General features: G+C 41.4%; 1 protein-coding gene across 6 annotated transcripts in view; it reads right to left on the bottom strand.

The window, feature by feature from the left end:
- cnsta (consortin, connexin sorting protein a) overlaps nt 1–17836 on the bottom strand; it is a 106786-nt gene that overhangs the window by 70421 nt on the left and 18529 nt on the right. For 4 of the 6 annotated variants that reach the window (XM_073050460.1, XM_073050463.1, XM_073050466.1 and 1 more), the window contains 4 exons: nt 12734–13135; nt 12026–12210; nt 4488–4518; nt 1511–1597 (listed from right to left, as the gene is read on the bottom strand). In XM_073050460.1, the coding sequence (XP_072906561.1) occupies nt 1511–1597; nt 4488–4518; nt 12026–12210; nt 12734–13076 (646 nt within the window). In that variant the 5' untranslated portion in view covers nt 13077–13135. The remainder of the gene's footprint in view (nt 1–1510; nt 1598–4487; nt 4519–12025; nt 12211–12733; nt 13136–17836) is intronic. The other 2 variants (XM_073050462.1, XM_073050465.1) reach the window with 2 other exon arrangements.

The raw sequence follows: 17836 nt of genomic DNA, 5'->3' as shown, positions 1-17836 counted from the left end.
AATGCTGACTGGCCTGCTGAGTGTTTGTGGTTTTTTTCTTTTGTTTCATAAGAAGCAAGAGTATTTCAATGTTACTTGCATCTTTTACAGCAAGGAAATGAACAGAAGACTTTTACCAACTAAAACTATGCAGGATTACTGAAATTTCTCCAATTTCATAAAATGCCTTCATGAAAGGGCAGATTGTGTCTAACAAGCCTGTTAAGAGTTCTTTGAGGAGTTGACCAGGCATATAGATGAGGGTAGTGCAGTGGATGTGATCTACATGGATTTTAGTAAGGCATTTGATAAGGTTCCACATGGTAGGCTTATTCAGAAAGTCAGAAGGCATGGGATCCAGGGAAGTTTGGCCAGGTAGATTCAGAATTGGCTTGCCTGCAGAAAGCAGAGGGTCTTGGTGGAGGAAGTACATTTGGATTGGAGGGTTGTGACTAGTGGTGTCCCACAAGGATCAGTTCTGGGACCCCTACTTTCCATGATTTTTATTAATGACCTGGATGTGGAGGTAGAAGGGTGGGTTGGCAAGTTTGCAGACGACACAAAGGTTGCTGGTGTTGTGGATAGTGTTAAGGATTGTCAAAGATTGCACAGAGACATTGATAGGATGCAGGAGTGGGCTGAGAAGTGGCAGATGGAGTTCAACCCGGAGTAGTGTGAGGTGGTACACTCTGGAAGGACAAACTCCAAGGCAGAGTACAAAGTAAATGGCAGGATACTTGGTAGTGTGGAGGAGCAGAGGGATCTGGGGGTACATGCCCACAGATCCCTGAAAGTTGCCTCACAGGTAGATAGGGTAGTTAAGAAAGCTTATGGAGTGTTAGCTTTAATAAGTCAAGGGATAGAGTTTAACAGACACGAGGTAATGATGCAGCTCTATAAAACTCTGGTTAGGCCACACTTGGAGTACCGTGTCCAGTTCTGGTCGCCTCACTATAGGAAGGATGTGGAAGCATTGGAAAGGGTACAGAGAAGATTTACCAGGATGCTGCCTGGTTTATAGAGTATGCATTATGAACAGAGATTAAGGGAGCTAGGGATTTACTCTTTGGAGAGGAGGATGAGAGGAGACATGATAGAGGCATACAAGATAATAAGAGGAATAGATAGAGTAGACAGCCAGCGCCTCTTCCCCAGGGCACCACTGCTCAATACAGGAGGACATGGCTTTAAGGTAAGAGATGGGAAGGTCAAGGGGGATATCAGAGGAAGGTTTTTTACTCAGAGAGCAGTTGGTGCATGGAATGCACTGCCCGAGTCTGTGGAGGAGGCAGATACACTAGTGAAATTTAAGAGACTACTAGACAAGTATATGGAGGAATTTAAGATAGGGGGATATATGGGAGGCAGGGTTTAAGGGTTGGCACAACATTGTGGGCCAAAGGGCCTGTACTGTGCTGTACTATTCTACGTTCTATGAAAGAAACTGAAAATGTAATTAAATATCTGTGTCTTGATCAAACTCAGAAATAGTTAGGTTATAGTCTTCATTACAGATATGTTCTGTCCATACCCCAGCATTCCTGAATGGCAGTAAGATTTGCTAGCAACTTTTGATGATACACTTTTTCCAGCTGAATAAATTGTATCGCTTTCTCATCTGAGTGCAAGCTAAAGGAAAACACTCATTGTTCATGCATCAAGTGATTACATAATTGTAAATTCAAACTCATGAATTTAGCATAACATAAAAAATACACTACTTAAAAGACCAGAACTTCCAACATTTAAACTCCAACTTCAGATGTAAAAGCAGGATTACATCAACAATATTTCTAACAGTAGGTTACAGAAATAAAATAAATTTCATACCTTACTAGGAAGAATTTTTTGTTTATTACACCAATCAAAACATGTTCTATGTGCAGAGCACAGTTCTCATTATGAAAAAACCTGACCCAAAGAAGGCTAGAATACAGATTTATATTTACAGTGGCATGCAAAAGTTTGGGCACCCGTGGTCAAAATTTCTGTTACATTCTGTGAATAGCTAAGCGAGTAAAAGATGACCTGATTTCCAAAAGGCATAAAGTTAAAGATGACACATTTCTTTAATATTTTAAGCAAGATTACTTTTTTATTTCCATGTTTTACAGTTTCAAATCAACAAAAAAGGAAAAGGGCCCGAAGCAAAGGTTTTGGCACCCTGCATGGTCACCCTGCATTAGTACACCCCCTTCGGCAAGTACCACAGCTTATAAACGTTTTTTGTAGCCAGCTAAGAGTCTTTCAATTCTTGTTTGGGATATTTTCGCCCATTCTTCCTTGCAAAAGGCTTCTAGTTCTGTGAGATTCTTGGGCTATCGTGCATGCACTGCTCTTTTGAGGTCTAATCACAGATTTTTGATGATGTTTAGGTCGGGGGACTGTGAGGGCCATGGCAAAACCTTCAGCTTGCGCCTCTTGAGGTAGTCCATTGTGGATTTTGAGGTGTGTTTAGGATCATTATCCTGCTGTAGAAGCCATCTTCTTTTCATCTTCAGCTTTTTTACAGACGGTGTTATGTTTTCTTCCAGAATTTGCTAGTATTTAATTGAATTCATTCTTCCCTCTACCAGTGAAATGTTCCCTGTGCCACTGGCTGCAACACAAGCACAAAGCATGATCGATCCATCCCCGTGCTTAACAGTTGGAGAGGTGTACTTTTCATGAAATTCTGCACCCTTTTTTCTTCAAACATACCTTTGCTCATTGTGGCCAAAAAGTTCTATTTTAACTTCATCAGTCCACAGGACTTGTTTCCAAAATGCATCAAGCTTGTTTAGATGTTCCTTTGCAAACTTCTGACGCTAAATTTTGTGGTGAGGATGCAGGAAAGGTTTTCTTCTGATGACTCTTCCATTAAGGTCATATTTGTGCAGGTGTCGCTGCACAGTAGAACAGTGCACCACCACTCCAAAGTCTGCTAAATCTTCCTGAAGGTCTTTTGCAGTCAAAAGGGGCTTTTGATTTGCCTTTCTAGCAATCCTACGAGCAGTTCTCTCAGAAAGTTTTCTTGGTCTTCCAGACTTCAACTTGACCTCCACTGTTCCTGTTAACTGCCATTTCTTAATTAACATTACGAACTGAGGAAATGGCTACCTGAAAACGCTTTGCTATCTTCTTATAGCCTTCTCCTGCTTTGTGGGCATCACTTATTTTAATTTTCAGAGTGTTGGGCAGCTGCTTAGAGGAGCCCATGGCTGCTGATTATTGGGACAAGGGTTGAGGAGTCAGGGTATTTATAAAGCTTTGAAATTTGCATCACCTGGCCTTTCCTAATGATGACTGTGAACAAGACACAGCCCTAACAAGCTGATTAAGGTGTGAGACCTTGGTAAAAGTTATCTGAAAGCTCAAATCTCTTGAGGTGCCCAAACTTTTGCATGGTGCTCCTTTCCTTCCCCCCCCCCCACTCTAAAATTATATAAAACAAAAATAATACACTAATCTTGCTTAAAATGTTGAAAAGAATGTTTCATCTTTAACTTTATGCCTTTTGGAAATCAGTTCATCTTCTACACACTTAACTATTCACAGTAACAGAAATTTTGACCACGGTGCCCAAACTTTTGCATGCCACTGTATTTTCACATGTATATCGAAGCATTCAGTGAAATGTGTTGTTTGTATTAGCAACCAACACACCCAAAAGATGTGCTGAGGCAAGCCTGTAAGTGTCGCCATACATTCCGGCATTCAACATAGCATGTCCACCATGTTTGGCGGAACAACACAGAGCATAACAAAACAGAACATACCAAGCAATAATAGTGAAACAAGCCCCATTCCTTCCTTCCTCCCACCCATCCACACACACACAGGATCCTTTAACCTTAGGCTAAGCCGTCTTCTTGGGCCTCCAGCAGACTCATGATTTACAATCATTGGGCCCCTTCTTCCCCAGTGGACTCGCAGAGATTCACAAGCCAGGCTCCAGACAGTGGGCCTTGTCAGAATATTAAATTGTTTGCCACAACATGCTACCGAGATTAATATAATCTGGTGTACTATATGGGTAAGTGCTGAAGGAGAAAATGAGTGAAGATGTGAAAAAGGAGAAAAGGATCTAGCTGATCTAAGTCAGTTTCAGTAATGTCTGGAACCTGATGGTGAAACTCCACAAATGGCATCAATGAAGGCAGAGGAATGGAACATATCTGGGTTGCAAGATACACTCTATGGGTCTTCAGGTCTTAGGCAAACTTCGCCATCTACAGATTGAGGAGTAAGAACAGGAATAGAGGTATTGACTCAATTTTTACATTGTGTCTTTTTTGTGCAGTGTGTGCATAAGGACATTAAGTATAAATTCACCTCCAATATTGTTTCAAATATTTAACAATGGGAGTAAGAAATCTCGATCTGAACAAGGTTCGAGGATAAATTTAAATCAATAAAATCACTTAACTCTTGAACCACTGACAGGACAAAAATTAAGTCAGAAGAGGGGAATAAGCGGAAGGACTTAACTTGCCAGAATATGAAAAATTATAAAGTTAAAAGGATACATTCTTCTTCATCAAAATAAATTTCAGCAATCTGAAATTAAGAAAATAATAATCAGTGATTCCAGAACAAGGCTGTCATGTTTACTGCATTGCACTTTAAGACTATACAGAGAACTGATGAAGTGGCAAGTCTGCTCATACATGGTTTTATAGATATGGTCTTAAATTTAATCAAAAAAAAGTTACACTGTAGATATGTTGATGCTGCTTCTTTTTTAAATATGCAGAGAATTTAAAAAATGAACCAGACAGGCAAAAAGGCATTTTTAACAGATGTATATTTAAATAAGGTGCACAAGTAAAAAAAATGTTATTGATGAGCATTGATATGTTTATTGAGTTTTACTATCTGATTCAGTGATTAATAAGCTGGATACAACTATCAAGTTATTATCAAATTATATAATTAGAATTTTATTAACCGAAACAGTTACCAAGGAGATTTCAGATATATCTACCGTAGTAACTGAAATAAAAAAAAAATAAATTTTTTGTTAACATTTTGCATCTTGAAGCATCTCAAAATATAAAGACTGGTGATTGTATATTCATCATTCATGCCCAGAAATTAAAAAAACTTTATTTTGATGTACCCCTAATACCTAACCTATACCCAATAAACTTTGTAAATACATATATGTAGTATCATAAAATTACTACACCCCATTAAGTGGCCATTTAAGCCAGCTTCTGCACAGCAGATAATTTTGTCCCATTCACTCATTCCTTCCCTGCAGCTCTACTAGTGATTTTTCTCCAAACATTTGTTTACTTCCCTTTTTAAAGCACCAACAGTTTGCTTTCTCCAGTCTTACACAAGTTCCAGACTACAAAGAATTTTAATGCAAGTTTTCCCACATCTTTTGTCCACTTTGATTGTTCCCCCAGTCCTTAAACAATCACAAATAGAAAATGATCCTCTCTTTACACTATATAAACCAGCAGCAATCCATTTTATCATTATCAAACCACATCCATTAACTATTCTCCAATGAAAACAACCACAGCTGCTGAAAGGTTGTTTTCATGTGACTGGAAGCACGTGATCAGTGGTGTACCACAAAGATCAGTGTGGGAAAATTACTATTAGTTATATGCATTAATTATTTGGACATGAATATAGGAAGCGTGATTTGCAAATGACGGAAAACTTAAATCAATAGTGAAGAGGGTATTCTTAGGTTATTTGAAAATGTTAGTCTGCTGGAAAAATGTGCAGTCAAAGCAATGACAAATGAATTTTAATCCTGACAAGTTTTGCATTAAGGGCCACAGTAGCATAGTAGTTAGCTCGGCACTAATACAGCTCGGGGCGCGTGAGTTCAGAGTTCAGTCCTAGCATCCTCTGTAACAGTCTGTATGGCTCCCCGCTCCCCCTGTGGAATATGTGGGTTTACTCTGGGTGCTTCAGATTACTCCCAGTCCTAAAATGTACTGATTAGTAGGTTAATTGGTCATTATAAACTGTCTTATGACTAAGTTAAATCTGGGGTTGCTGGGCCAGAAAGGCCTATTCCTCACTGTATCTCTAAATAAGGTGTGAGGTTGATGCACTTTGGGAACACTAATATGTGTAAGACACACATAATGAATGGAAGCTCTGAAGAGAGTTGCAAGTTAAAGGATCCTTGAAGTTGGCAGCGTAGGTAGATGAGGTAGTGAAGGCAGCACCTTATCTACCAGTATTATCACAGGCATAAAACTTAAACATAGAAAATAGGTGCAGGAGTAGGCCATTTGGCCCTTCGTGCCTGCACCACCATTCAGTATGATCATGGCTGATCATCCAACTCAGAACCCTGTACCTGCTTTCTCTCCAGACCCCCTGATCCCTTTAGCCACAAGGGCCATATCTAACTTCCTCTTAAATATAGCCAATGAACTGGCCTCAACTGTTTCCTGTGGCAGAGAATTCCACAGATTCACCACACTCTGTGTGAAGAAGTTTTTCCTCATCTCGGTCCTAAAAGGCTTCCCCTTTATCCTTAAACTGTGACCCCTCGTTCTGGACTTCCCCAACATCGGAAACAATCTTCCTGCATCTAGCCTGTCCAATCCCTTTAGAATTTTATACGTTTCAATAAGATCCCCCCTCAATCTTCTAAATTCCAGTGAGTATAAGCCTAGTCGATCCAGTCTTTCTTCATATGAAAGTCCTGCCATCCCAGGAATCAATCTGGTGAACCTTCTCTGTACTCCCTCTATGGCAAGAATGTCTTTCCTCAGATTAGGGGACCAAAACTGCACACAATATTCTAGGTGCGGTCTCACCAAGGCCTTGTACAACTGCAGTAGAACCTCCCTGCTCCTGTACTCAAATCCTTTTGCTATGAATGCCAACATACCATTTGCCTTTTTCACCGCCTACTGTACCTGCATGCCCACCTTCAATGACTGGTGTACAATGACACCCAGGTCTCGTTGCATCTCCCCTTTTCCTAATCGGCCACCGTTCAGATAATATTCTGTTTTCCTGTTCTTGCAACCAAAGTGGATAACCTCACATTTATCCACATTAAATTGCATCTGCCATGAATTTGCCCACTCACCTAACCTATCCAAGTCACCCTGCATCCTCTTAGCATCCTCCTCACAGCTAACACTGCCGCCCAGCTTCGTGTCATCCGCAAACTTGGAGATGCTGCATTTAATTCCCTCGTCTAAATCATTAATATATATTGTAAACAACTGGGGTCCCAGCACCGAACCTTGCGGTACCCCACTAGTCACTGCCTGCCATTCTGAAAAGGTCCCGTTTACTCCCACTCTTTGCTTCCTGTCTGCCAACCAATTCTCTATCCACATCAATACCGTACCCCCAATACCGTGTGCTTTAAGTTTGCACACTAATCTCCTGTGTGGGACCTTGTCAAAAGCCTTTTGAAAATCTAAATATACCACATCCACTGGCTCTCCCCTATCCACTCTACTAGTTACATCTTCAAAAAATTCTATAAGATTTGTCAGACATGATTTTCCTTTCACAAATCCATGCTGACTTTGTCCGACGATTTCACCTCTTTCCAAACGTGCTGTTATCATATCTTTGATAACCGACTCTAGCATTTCCCCCACCACCGATGTCAGACTAACCGGTCTATAATTCCCCGGTTTTTCTCTCTCTCCTTTTTTAAAAAGTGGGGTTACATTAGCCACCGTCCAATCCTCAGGAACTAATCCAGAATCTAAGGAGTTTTGAAAAAATATCACTAATGCATCCACTATTTCTTGGGCTACTTCCTTAAGCACTCTGGGATGCAGACCATCTGGCCCTGGGGATTTATCTGCCTTTAATCCCTTCAATTTACCTAACACCACTTCCCTACTAACATGTATTTCCCTCAGTTCCTCCATCTCACTAGACCCTCGGTCCCTTACTATTTCCGGAAGATTATTTATGTCCTCCTTAGTGAAGACAGAACCAAAGTAGTTATTCAATTGGTCTGCCATGTCTTTGTTCCCTATGATCAATTCACCTGTTTCTGACTGTAAAGGACCTACATTTGTCTTGACCAATCTTTTTCTTTTCACATATCTATAAAAGCTTTTACAGTCAGTTTTTATGTTCCCTGCCAGCTTTCTCTCATAATCTTTTTTCCCTTTCCTAATTAAGTCCTTTGTCCTCTGCTGGTCTCTGAATTTCTCCCAGTCCTCAGGTGTGCCGCCTTTTTTTTGCTAATTTATATGTTTCTTCTTTGGACTTGATACTATCCCTAATTTCCCTTGTCAGCCACAGGTGCACTACCTTCCCTGGTTTATTCTTTTGTCAAACTGGGATGAACAATTGTTGTAGTTCATCCATGTTATCTTTAAATGCTTGCCATTGCATATCCACCGTCAACCCTTTAAGTATCATTTGCCAGTCTATCTTAGCTAATTCACGTCTCATACCTTCAAACTTACCCTTCTTTAAGTTCAGAACCTTTGTTTCTGAATTAACTATGTCACTCTCCATCTTAATGAAGAATTCCACCATATTATGGTCACTCTTACCCAAGGGGCCTCGCACGACAAGATTGCTAACTAACCCTTCCTCGTTGCTCAATACTCAATCTAGAATGGCCTGCTCTCTAGTTGGTTCCACGACATGTTGGTTCAGAAAACCATCCTGCATACATTCCAAGAAATCCTCTTCCTCAGCACCCTTACCAATTTGGTTCACCCAATCTATATGTAGATTGAAGTCACCCATTATAACTACTACACACACAAAATGCTGGTAGAACACAGCAGGCTAGGCAGCATCTATAGGGAGAAGTGCTGTCGACGTTTCGGGCCAAGACCCTTCTACTGTTCCTTTATTGCATGCATTTCTATTTTCCTGTTTAATGCCATCCCCAACCTCACTACTACTGTTAGGTGGCCTGTACACAACTCCCACCAGCGTTTTCTGCCCCTTAGTGTTATGCAGCTCTACCCATATCGATTCCACATCCTCCAGGCTAATGTCCTTCCTTTCTATTGCGTTAATCTCCTCTCTAACCAGCAATGCTACCCCACCTCCTTTTCTTTCCTGTTTATCCCTCCTGAATATTGAATATCCCTGGATGTTGGGCTCCCATCCTTGGTCACCCTGGAGCCATGTCTCTGTGATCCCAACTATATCATATTCATTAATTACTATCTGCACATTCAATTCATCCACCTTGTTACGAATGCTCCTCGCATTGACACACAAAGCCTTCAGGCTTGTTTTTACAACACTCTTAGCCCTTATACAATTATGTTGAAAAGTGGCTCTTTTTGCTTTTTGCCCTGGATTTGCCTGCCTGCCACTTTTACTTTTCACCTTACTACTTTTTGCTTCTACCCTCATTTTACACCCGTCTCTCTGCACTTGTTCCCATCCCCCTGCCACATTAGTTTAAAGCCTCCTGAACAACAGTAGCAAATGTTCCCCTAGGACATTGGTTCCAGTCCAGCCCAGGTGCAGACCGTCCTGTTTATACCGGTCCCACCTCCCCCAGAACTGGTTCCAATGCCCCAGAAATTTGAATCCCTCCCCCTTGCATCATTTTTCAAGCCATGTATTCATCTGAAATATCCTCCTATTTCTACTCTGACTAGCACGTGGCACTGGTAGTAATCCCAGAGATTATTACCTTTGTGGTCCTACTTTTTAGTTTATCTCCTAACTCCCTAAATTCACCTTATAGGACCTGATCCCGTTTTTTACCTATATCGTTGGTACCTATGTGCACCACGACCACTGGCTGTTTGACCCTCCCATTCCAGAATGTCCTGCAGCCGCTCAGAGACATCCTTGACCCTTGCACCAGGGAGGCAACATACCATCCTGGAGTCTCGTTTGCGGCCGCAGAAACGTCTATCTATTCCCCTTACAATCGAATCCCTTATCACTATAGCTCTCCCACTCCTTTTCCTTCCCTCCTGTGCCGCAGAGCCACCCATGGTGCAATGAACTCGGCTGCTGCTGCCTTCCCCTGATGAGACATCTCCCCCAACAGTATCCAAAACAGTATATCTGTTTAGGAGGGAGATGACCCCAGGGGACTCCTGCACTACCTGCCTACTGCTACGCTGTCTAGAGGCCACCCCTTCCCTTACTGCCTGTGTAGCCTTTACCTGCAGTGTGGCCAACTCACTGAACGTGCTATTCACGACTTTCTCAGCATCACGGATGCTCCAGTATTAATCCAATCGCAGCTCCAGACGCTCAATGCGGTCTGCCAGAAGCTGCAGTTGGACACACTTCCTGCACACATAGTCGTCAGGGACACTGGAAGTATCCCTGATTTCCCACATGCTGCAGGATGAACAAACCATGGGGCCGATCTCAGCTGCCATGGCCTACCCAATACTTGCCTCAACTTTTGAAACTTTCTCCTTTGAAAGGAACTTACCTGGCCTTACCTCACTTGGAGTGAAGCTTGTCCTCAGCCTCTTCTCGTCGAAGCCTCTCGAGTCAAAGCCTCAAATCTCCACTCCTTCACTGGCCCGCCCACTCACTCACTGGTCGCTTTCCACAGGGCGCTCCGCTTGAGGTAACCCTCTATTTATTTGTTCTTTTCAAACTGCTTGGTCACCTGACCTCAATTACCCAATCAGCTGCTTTCTGCTGAGTCTGAGCTATTCAAATCTTGATTGTCTAATCAACAGCTTTCTGCTGAGCTATTCAAATCTTGATTGACTTGACTGCACAGTCCAACTGCCAAAACTGCCAGAATCTCTCGAGTCAAAGCCTCAAATCTCCACTCCTTCACTGGCCCACTCACTCTTGAGCAAGGAGGTTATGGTACAGATTTATACAACTATGGTACAACTTGATTTTAGCTTAGGCCAGGGGTTCCCAACCTATTTTAATGCTGTGGACCAATACCATTAAGCAAGGGGTCTGTGGACCCCAGGTTGGGAACCCTTGGCTGAGGCCATCAATGAAATACTATGTGCTATTCTGGTAATCAAACTGTAGGAAAGTTGTGATTGCATTGTAGTGTGTGTGGAGATATTTACCAAGAGGTTGCCTTGAATGGAGCATTTAAGTTGCAAGAACAGAATAGGTAGCCCAGGCTTTTTCTCCCTTGGAGCAGAGGAGGTTTGAAATGGCTGGCATGGAAGATTAATGAGGTGGTACACTCCTGCTGACACATATGCAGGGCCTCTAGGTTCTCAATACCATCCATAATACTGCTTCTCCACTAAATGGAAATGGACTAGAGGTTCCCAGTAATCAGCACAGATGACGTATATTTAACCTTTATCACACATTCAAATATCTCCAATTATTTCCTTAGTTTTACCTGTCAGTCTTTGATTTCACTCTATTCTGGCCAGATAATATATTGATGTCAGTCTTCCAATTAAATAATTCTACTTTAGATTTTCCCTTGCTACAATATAAACCTCCTGATATGATGGTCTTGGTTCCAAGGCTATGGAAATACAGATACACTGAAAAATCAGAGTCCCATTGCTTTAAAGCTTTTAAATTCCAAGCCTGCTTACAGTGAACAAGCTCACAGGCTCTTTTATCCACCTATGCTTAACCTAGAAGAAGCATAGAATTGGCAAGTTAAAGTCTGGGCTTCTGAAAAATTTGATTATTTGATCCAAAACCATTTTGCATGCTCTTATCAGATACAATTATCCCTGCTTCTAGAGCGCAGGGGTTCCCAACCTGGGTTCTATGGACCCCTTTGGTTAATAATAAGGGTACTTGGCATAAAAAAGGTTGAGAACCCCTGTTCTAAGTATAATTTTCCCACCCTTTTTTGTTGTCCCCTTCATTGTCTTGGACCCTATTATACCATGCAAGTATAAAAAGAATTCTAAATAATATCCAAAAATATATGTGAAATCCTGAAAGTAATAGGCAAAAATAAGTCGACTAGAGTATAGAATAATTTCATGGAGAAGGATCTTGTATTCAGATTCATGTGCTTATTTAAAATGTACTCTGAATAAGAAATAATCCCTTTCACTTTACATTTTAAGAAAAAATATTTTAAATTTACTGAATATATCAAAGTAAATACACACAATCAAAACCCATTGTGAGATATCTGGGTATCCGGTACCTGATGAAGAAGGTGTGGCAGAGTGCCGCAATCATTTGATTCTATAGCTTTCTGGATGCAGTTGAGTAGAGTCTGGAGACGTCCCTGTCTGTCGTCCTCCTGATACCTTTCTCTCAACTCATCACTGCCCTTGCAGATATCAGTGCTTTGTGATTTGATTAAACCATCTGACAAAGGAATAAAATCTGACATGACGATAAGATTGATAAGTAGTGATACAATGCACTTCAGCCACAATTACATGACATTCCTGCCAGTAACCAGACCAGCGAAAAAAAGTCATAAGTCACAAATGCAACAGTGATGAAGCAGAATTGAAGCTCATCAGAGTTACTTCACATTTTTGCAACTAAGTATTTGACAATACAACACAGCTAAGTTCTTCAGAGTATTTAAGTGCAGAAGTATAATTTTGATATTCAGGAACTTGGGCAAAATTTAAAAGGATTCAGTATTATTTGAGCATGTGCAGTGAAGTTGGACAGTGAGAATTAACAGATAAATAAAATGCCATCTGCACATGGAACTTTGTTTCAGGAAACATTTCCACCTTTCCTGGGACAAAAACAGGAAAGAAAACTGGCAGGGAAATTTATTTGAAGGAGCAACAATCTATTTCTTTGCATTTGGTTAAGAGGATATATGCAGGCTTCAAGATTCTCAATTTTGATTTGTTTGAGCAACAAATGATTATAACTGAAAATTTACCTGAAGGGATAGCTTTCAATATGCTATGTACATTCGAATTGCAGACCATCTTTTTCTCCACTGATGGTTTGCTATTTGGGATAGTGATGCTGTTTGAAACCTCGATATTAACATGATCATCTGCACCAATGCAGTCATTTTGTTTAATCTCAGGGCCAGTCCGATCACTGTCTTCTTCATTATTATTGATTAAATCCTGCTCATTGCCTCCTATAATTTCATCACTGGATGATGACACTGGCTGTGCTTCACAAATCTGATTTTTATTTTCATCTGAAGTTAGAGAGGTGGAGAGTGTGTCAGCTGTTTGCAGTTCAACCTTAAGCAATTCTTCTCCATCCATGAGAACTGTAGATCAGCCTGGAAACATCAATTTCTTTCAGAATTCCTTTTAATGTACATCTGTTAAATAAAGTAAAAATCAACTTATTGAGGTAAATATTAATTCAAATCAGAACCATAATAGTTTTAGCACACAATTTTTGTTTCTCTGAACAGCATATTGGTGACAGTGAACAGATGCGCAACTTACAAGGATCTACTTTTAAATATCACAAAACTTTCACAACTGCAGTACTGGAATCCATCATGTAGCAGTGTCAACAGTTATTATACAGCATGTTTTTCACCAGTTGACAGCTGCTGCATTGCTCCCTCTTTTAATATCTCTTCTATACATTTTGCTGGTCTTTGACAGGAATCAATGGGAACGTTCCTATCAGGACAAAGGAGATAGATATTTAACCAGATAGATATGGGGGCCATCTAGATAATGAATCTTTACTTAAACTATGGCATAGTGACTGACTGTGGAAGTAGTGGCTTAAAGCTGTTTGTGTACTGCTGGCCAAGACACAATGAGAATCTTTGTGATCTACTTGATATCAAACAGAGGAAGGCAAGAACAGATGAGGTATGGTGATTAAGGTAAAGCCAGGTGGGACTTGCCTTCTAAGTCTGTTGGAGCAACTTTGAATGTGGATGGTTTTGTTAAAATGCTGAGGAAGTTGGCACGGATTAACAAATAAGATTTTTTTATGGTTTGCACTAACGATGTCTTTATAATTGATGGGAAAATAAACTCCCTCAAGTGGACTAATACTCAAAGGTGCTCATTTATTTAAATAACAAAAACTGAAGTAGTGAGAGAGCAACAGTTTGCAGGGCGGGAGCCATTTAAAAACTCCCAAGTCTGGTCAGGAGCGAGTCACTGTTTGAAATAGCGAGTGAGAGAACAACATATTGTAGGGTGAGAATGAAATTTTGTATGAGTGAATCACTGAGCCAATAAAAAGGTTTAAGCAGAGCAGCCATTGTGGGAGCAGGGCAGCGTCAGAAAGGCCCAGCTTTGGCTCAACAGACTTGGGCAAGCACAGAAGCAGGCTCTAAGTGAGCTTTTTGTATCTTTTTATCTGTTAGTAAATAGCTGGTGCACTGAGATAGGTCCAGAGTTAGTGGAATTGAATTGAACGATCTTTATTGTCATTATACATAGGTACAATGAAACTCTGTTTGGCTTCCTCTCAGGCAATCAAACAAAGCGGTAAATAAAACAAGACAGTAATAGAAAAACAGTATTAAATAGATAAGTAGCAGAAAATAAGTTGCAGCAGCACCAGAATATCACAGTAATGCACAAAGTGCCATTAGTGCAAGTATTTGAGTCCTTGTGTGTGCGCTCACAGTTTCAGTCATTGTTCTGTGGGAGTGGTGTGATGGAGGCCACAGCTCTGGGGTAGAGGCTGTTCCTCAGTCTATTTGTTCTGGTTTTTAGTGTCCTGAATCTTTTGCTGGACAGAAGCGGGTCAAACAGGGAGTGGCCGGGGTGTGTGGTGTCTCTGGTTATGCTGATTGCTTTCCTCCTAAGTCTGCTGGAATAGATGATGTCCAGTCTTGGGAGCTCCATCCTGACAATTCGCTGGGCTGCCTTCACCACACGATGCAGGTCTTGTCGCTCAGCGGCTGTGCAGCTAGCTTACCACACTGTGGCGCTGTTGGTCAGGATGGTTTCAATTGTGCTTCTGTAGAAGTTAAGCAACAGCTTTTGTGGGAGTTTGTCCTGTTTCAGCTTTCTGAGGAAGAAGAGTCTTTGTTGTGCCTTTTTTTACAAGCAGCGAGATGTTGGTGGTCCATGTCAGCTGCTTTGACAACAGAACAAGTATGTTAATTGTGTCTCCCTGATAACTACATTTGCATGAAATACACTGAGCTGCAGCTTGTTAGAGACCATATTAAGAAACTGGAACTGTAGTTTGATGACCAACGGCTCATACAGGAGAATGAGGAGGTGTTAAATAGGAGCTGCAGGGAGGTAGTCACCCCTAAGTTGCAGAAGGCAAGTAACAGGACGACTGTCAGGAGAGCGAAAGGGAATACAGAGCCAATGCAGAGTACCCCTGTGACCGTTCCCCTCAATAGTAAGTATATTGCTTTGGATGCTGTTGGTGGGGTGGGGGGGTACGACCTACCAGGAAGAAGCCACAGACAGAGCAGGTTTCTGGACTGAGTCTGGCTCTGTGGCTCAGAAGGGAAGGGTGCAGAAGAGGCGAGCTGTAGAGATAGGGGATTCATTGGTTAGGGTAACAGAAAAGAGGTTCTGTAGACAAAAACAAGATTCCTGAATAATTTGTTGTCTCTTGGATGCCAGGGTCAGACATCTTAGATTGAATTCACAGCATTCATAAGTGGGAGGGTGAGGAGCCAAATAGCGTGGTCCACGTCAGTACCAATGACTTGGGTAGTATGGGTGATGAGCCCCTACAATGTGAGTTCAGGGAGTTTGCTGTCAAATTAATCCAGAACCTCCAGGGTTATGATCTCAGGATTGCTAACCGTGCCACATGCTAGTGAGGCACTAAGCAGGAAGATCATGCAGTTCAACACGTGCCTAAGGAGATGGTACAGAAGGGAGGGCTTCAGATTTTTGATTTTTGGATCATTGAGCTCTCTTCCAGCTAAGGTGGGATCTATACAGAAGGGACTGTTTGCACCTGGAGGGGGACATATCCTGGCAGGAAGGTTTGCTAATGCTACAGAGGGTTGGGTGGGGGAGCAAGGGGAATTTAAACTAAACTTGCATCGGAATGGGAACCAGTGTCAGAACAGATAGTGGAGTAGTTGCAGAGAAAGATTTTGTTAAGCCTACATACAAGGTCAGGAATCAAAAGGTTGAGCATAGTGGGACTAATATTCTGAGCTGCTTATGTTTCAGTGCAAGGACTATTGTAGGAAAGGTGGATCGACTTTGATGTGGATCAGCAAGTGGAATTATGACATTGTAGCTATTAGTGAGACTTGGTTGCAAGAGGTGCAGAACTGGCAGGTCAATATCTGGGGTTCCATTGTTTTAGACGTGATAGAGCAGAATGGAATAAAGGGTGAGGTGTGGCACTACTAGTCAGGAAAATGTTACGTAGTACTCAGTCAGGACAGACTGGAGAGCTCATCTAGTAATGCTTTATGAGTAGAAATGGTGAATAAGAAAAGGTATGACCATGTTAATGTGGCTAAATTACAGATCCGCAACAGTTCACAGCATTTAGAGGAGCAAATTTGTAGAGAGATCGCAGATAGTTGCAAGAAGTCAAGTCAAGTCAACTTTTATTGTCATTTCAACCATAACTGCTGGTACAGTGCATAGTAAAAATGAGACAATGTTTTTCAGGACCATAGTGTTACATGACACAGTACAAAAAACTAGACTGAACTATGTAATAAAAAAACACAACACAGAGAAAGCTATACTAGACTACAGATCTACACTGGACTGCATAAAGTGCACAAAAACAGTGCAGGCATTACAATAAATAATAAACAGGACAGTAGGGCAAGGTGTCAGTCCAGGCTTCGGGTATTGAGGAGTCTGATAGCTTGGTGGAAGAAACTGTTACATAGTCTGGTCGTGACAGCCCAAATGCTTCGGAGCCTTTTCCCAGACGGCAGGAGGGAGAAGAGATTGTATGAGGGATGCATTGGGTCCTTCATAATGCTGTTTCCTCTGCAGATGCAGCGTGTAGTGTAAATGTCTGTGATGGCAGGGAGAGAGACCCCAATGATCTTCTCAGCTGACCTCACTATCCGCTGCAGGGTCCTGCGATATAATAATATATATAATATAATGCAACATAATGTTGTGATAGTAGGTGATATTAACTTTCCATTTATTGAATGGGATTCCCATACTGTAAAAGGGCCATATGGGAGAGTTTGTCAGATGTGTTCAGGAAACTTTCCTTAATGAGTACAGAGTAGTCCCAACTAGAGAGAGTGCGATACTTGATCTTCTCTTAGGCAATGAGATAGGGCAAGTAGCAGACATTTTTGTGGAAGGGAACACTTGTAATCATAATGCCATTAGATTCAAGGTGATTATGGAAAAGGATAGGTCTGATGCTGGTTTACAGATTCTAAATTGGGGAAAGGCCAATTTTGATGGTATCAGAAAGGATTTGGCAAGAGTGGATTGGGATAGGTTGTTTTCCAGCAAAGGTGTACTTTGGAGGTGGAAGGCCTTCAAAAGTACAGAGATTAGGTGTTTCTCTCAGAATGAAAGACAAGGATAACAGGTTCAGGAGACCTTGGTTTTCAAGATATTGAGACTCTGGTTAAGAAAAAAGTAGGTGCATAGCAGGCATAGGCAGGGAGGATCAAATGAGGTACTTGAGTACAAGAAATGTAAAAAAGAACACTTAAGAAGCAGATTAGGAGAGCTAAAAGACACAAAGTTGCTCTATCAGACAAGATGAAGTAGAATCCTAAGACTTTCTACAGATATATTAAGAGCAAATAGATAGCAATGGACAAAACTGGTGCTCTAAAAGATCAGAATGGTAATCTATGCGTGGAGCTGAAAGAGATGGGGGAGATCTTAAATGAATTTTGTGCATCTGTATTTACCCATGGGATGGATGTAGAATCTATAAATGAGGCATTGAAGCAGCAAAGCCATGGACCCAATACGGAGTGCAGAGAAGGCAGGTGCTGTCTTGTGGCAAATTAGGGTTCTGAAAGAGGTGACTGAAGAGATTGTGGAGGCATTAGTAATGATCTCTCAAGAATCACTAGATTCTGGAATGGTTCTGGAAGACTGGAAAATCGCAAATG

Source organism: Hemitrygon akajei, chromosome 7 (assembly GCF_048418815.1).
Source record: "Hemitrygon akajei chromosome 7, sHemAka1.3, whole genome shotgun sequence".
Taxonomy (NCBI): domain Eukaryota; kingdom Metazoa; phylum Chordata; class Chondrichthyes; order Myliobatiformes; family Dasyatidae; genus Hemitrygon; species Hemitrygon akajei.
This window is presented reverse-complemented; position numbering and strand designations above follow the sequence as displayed.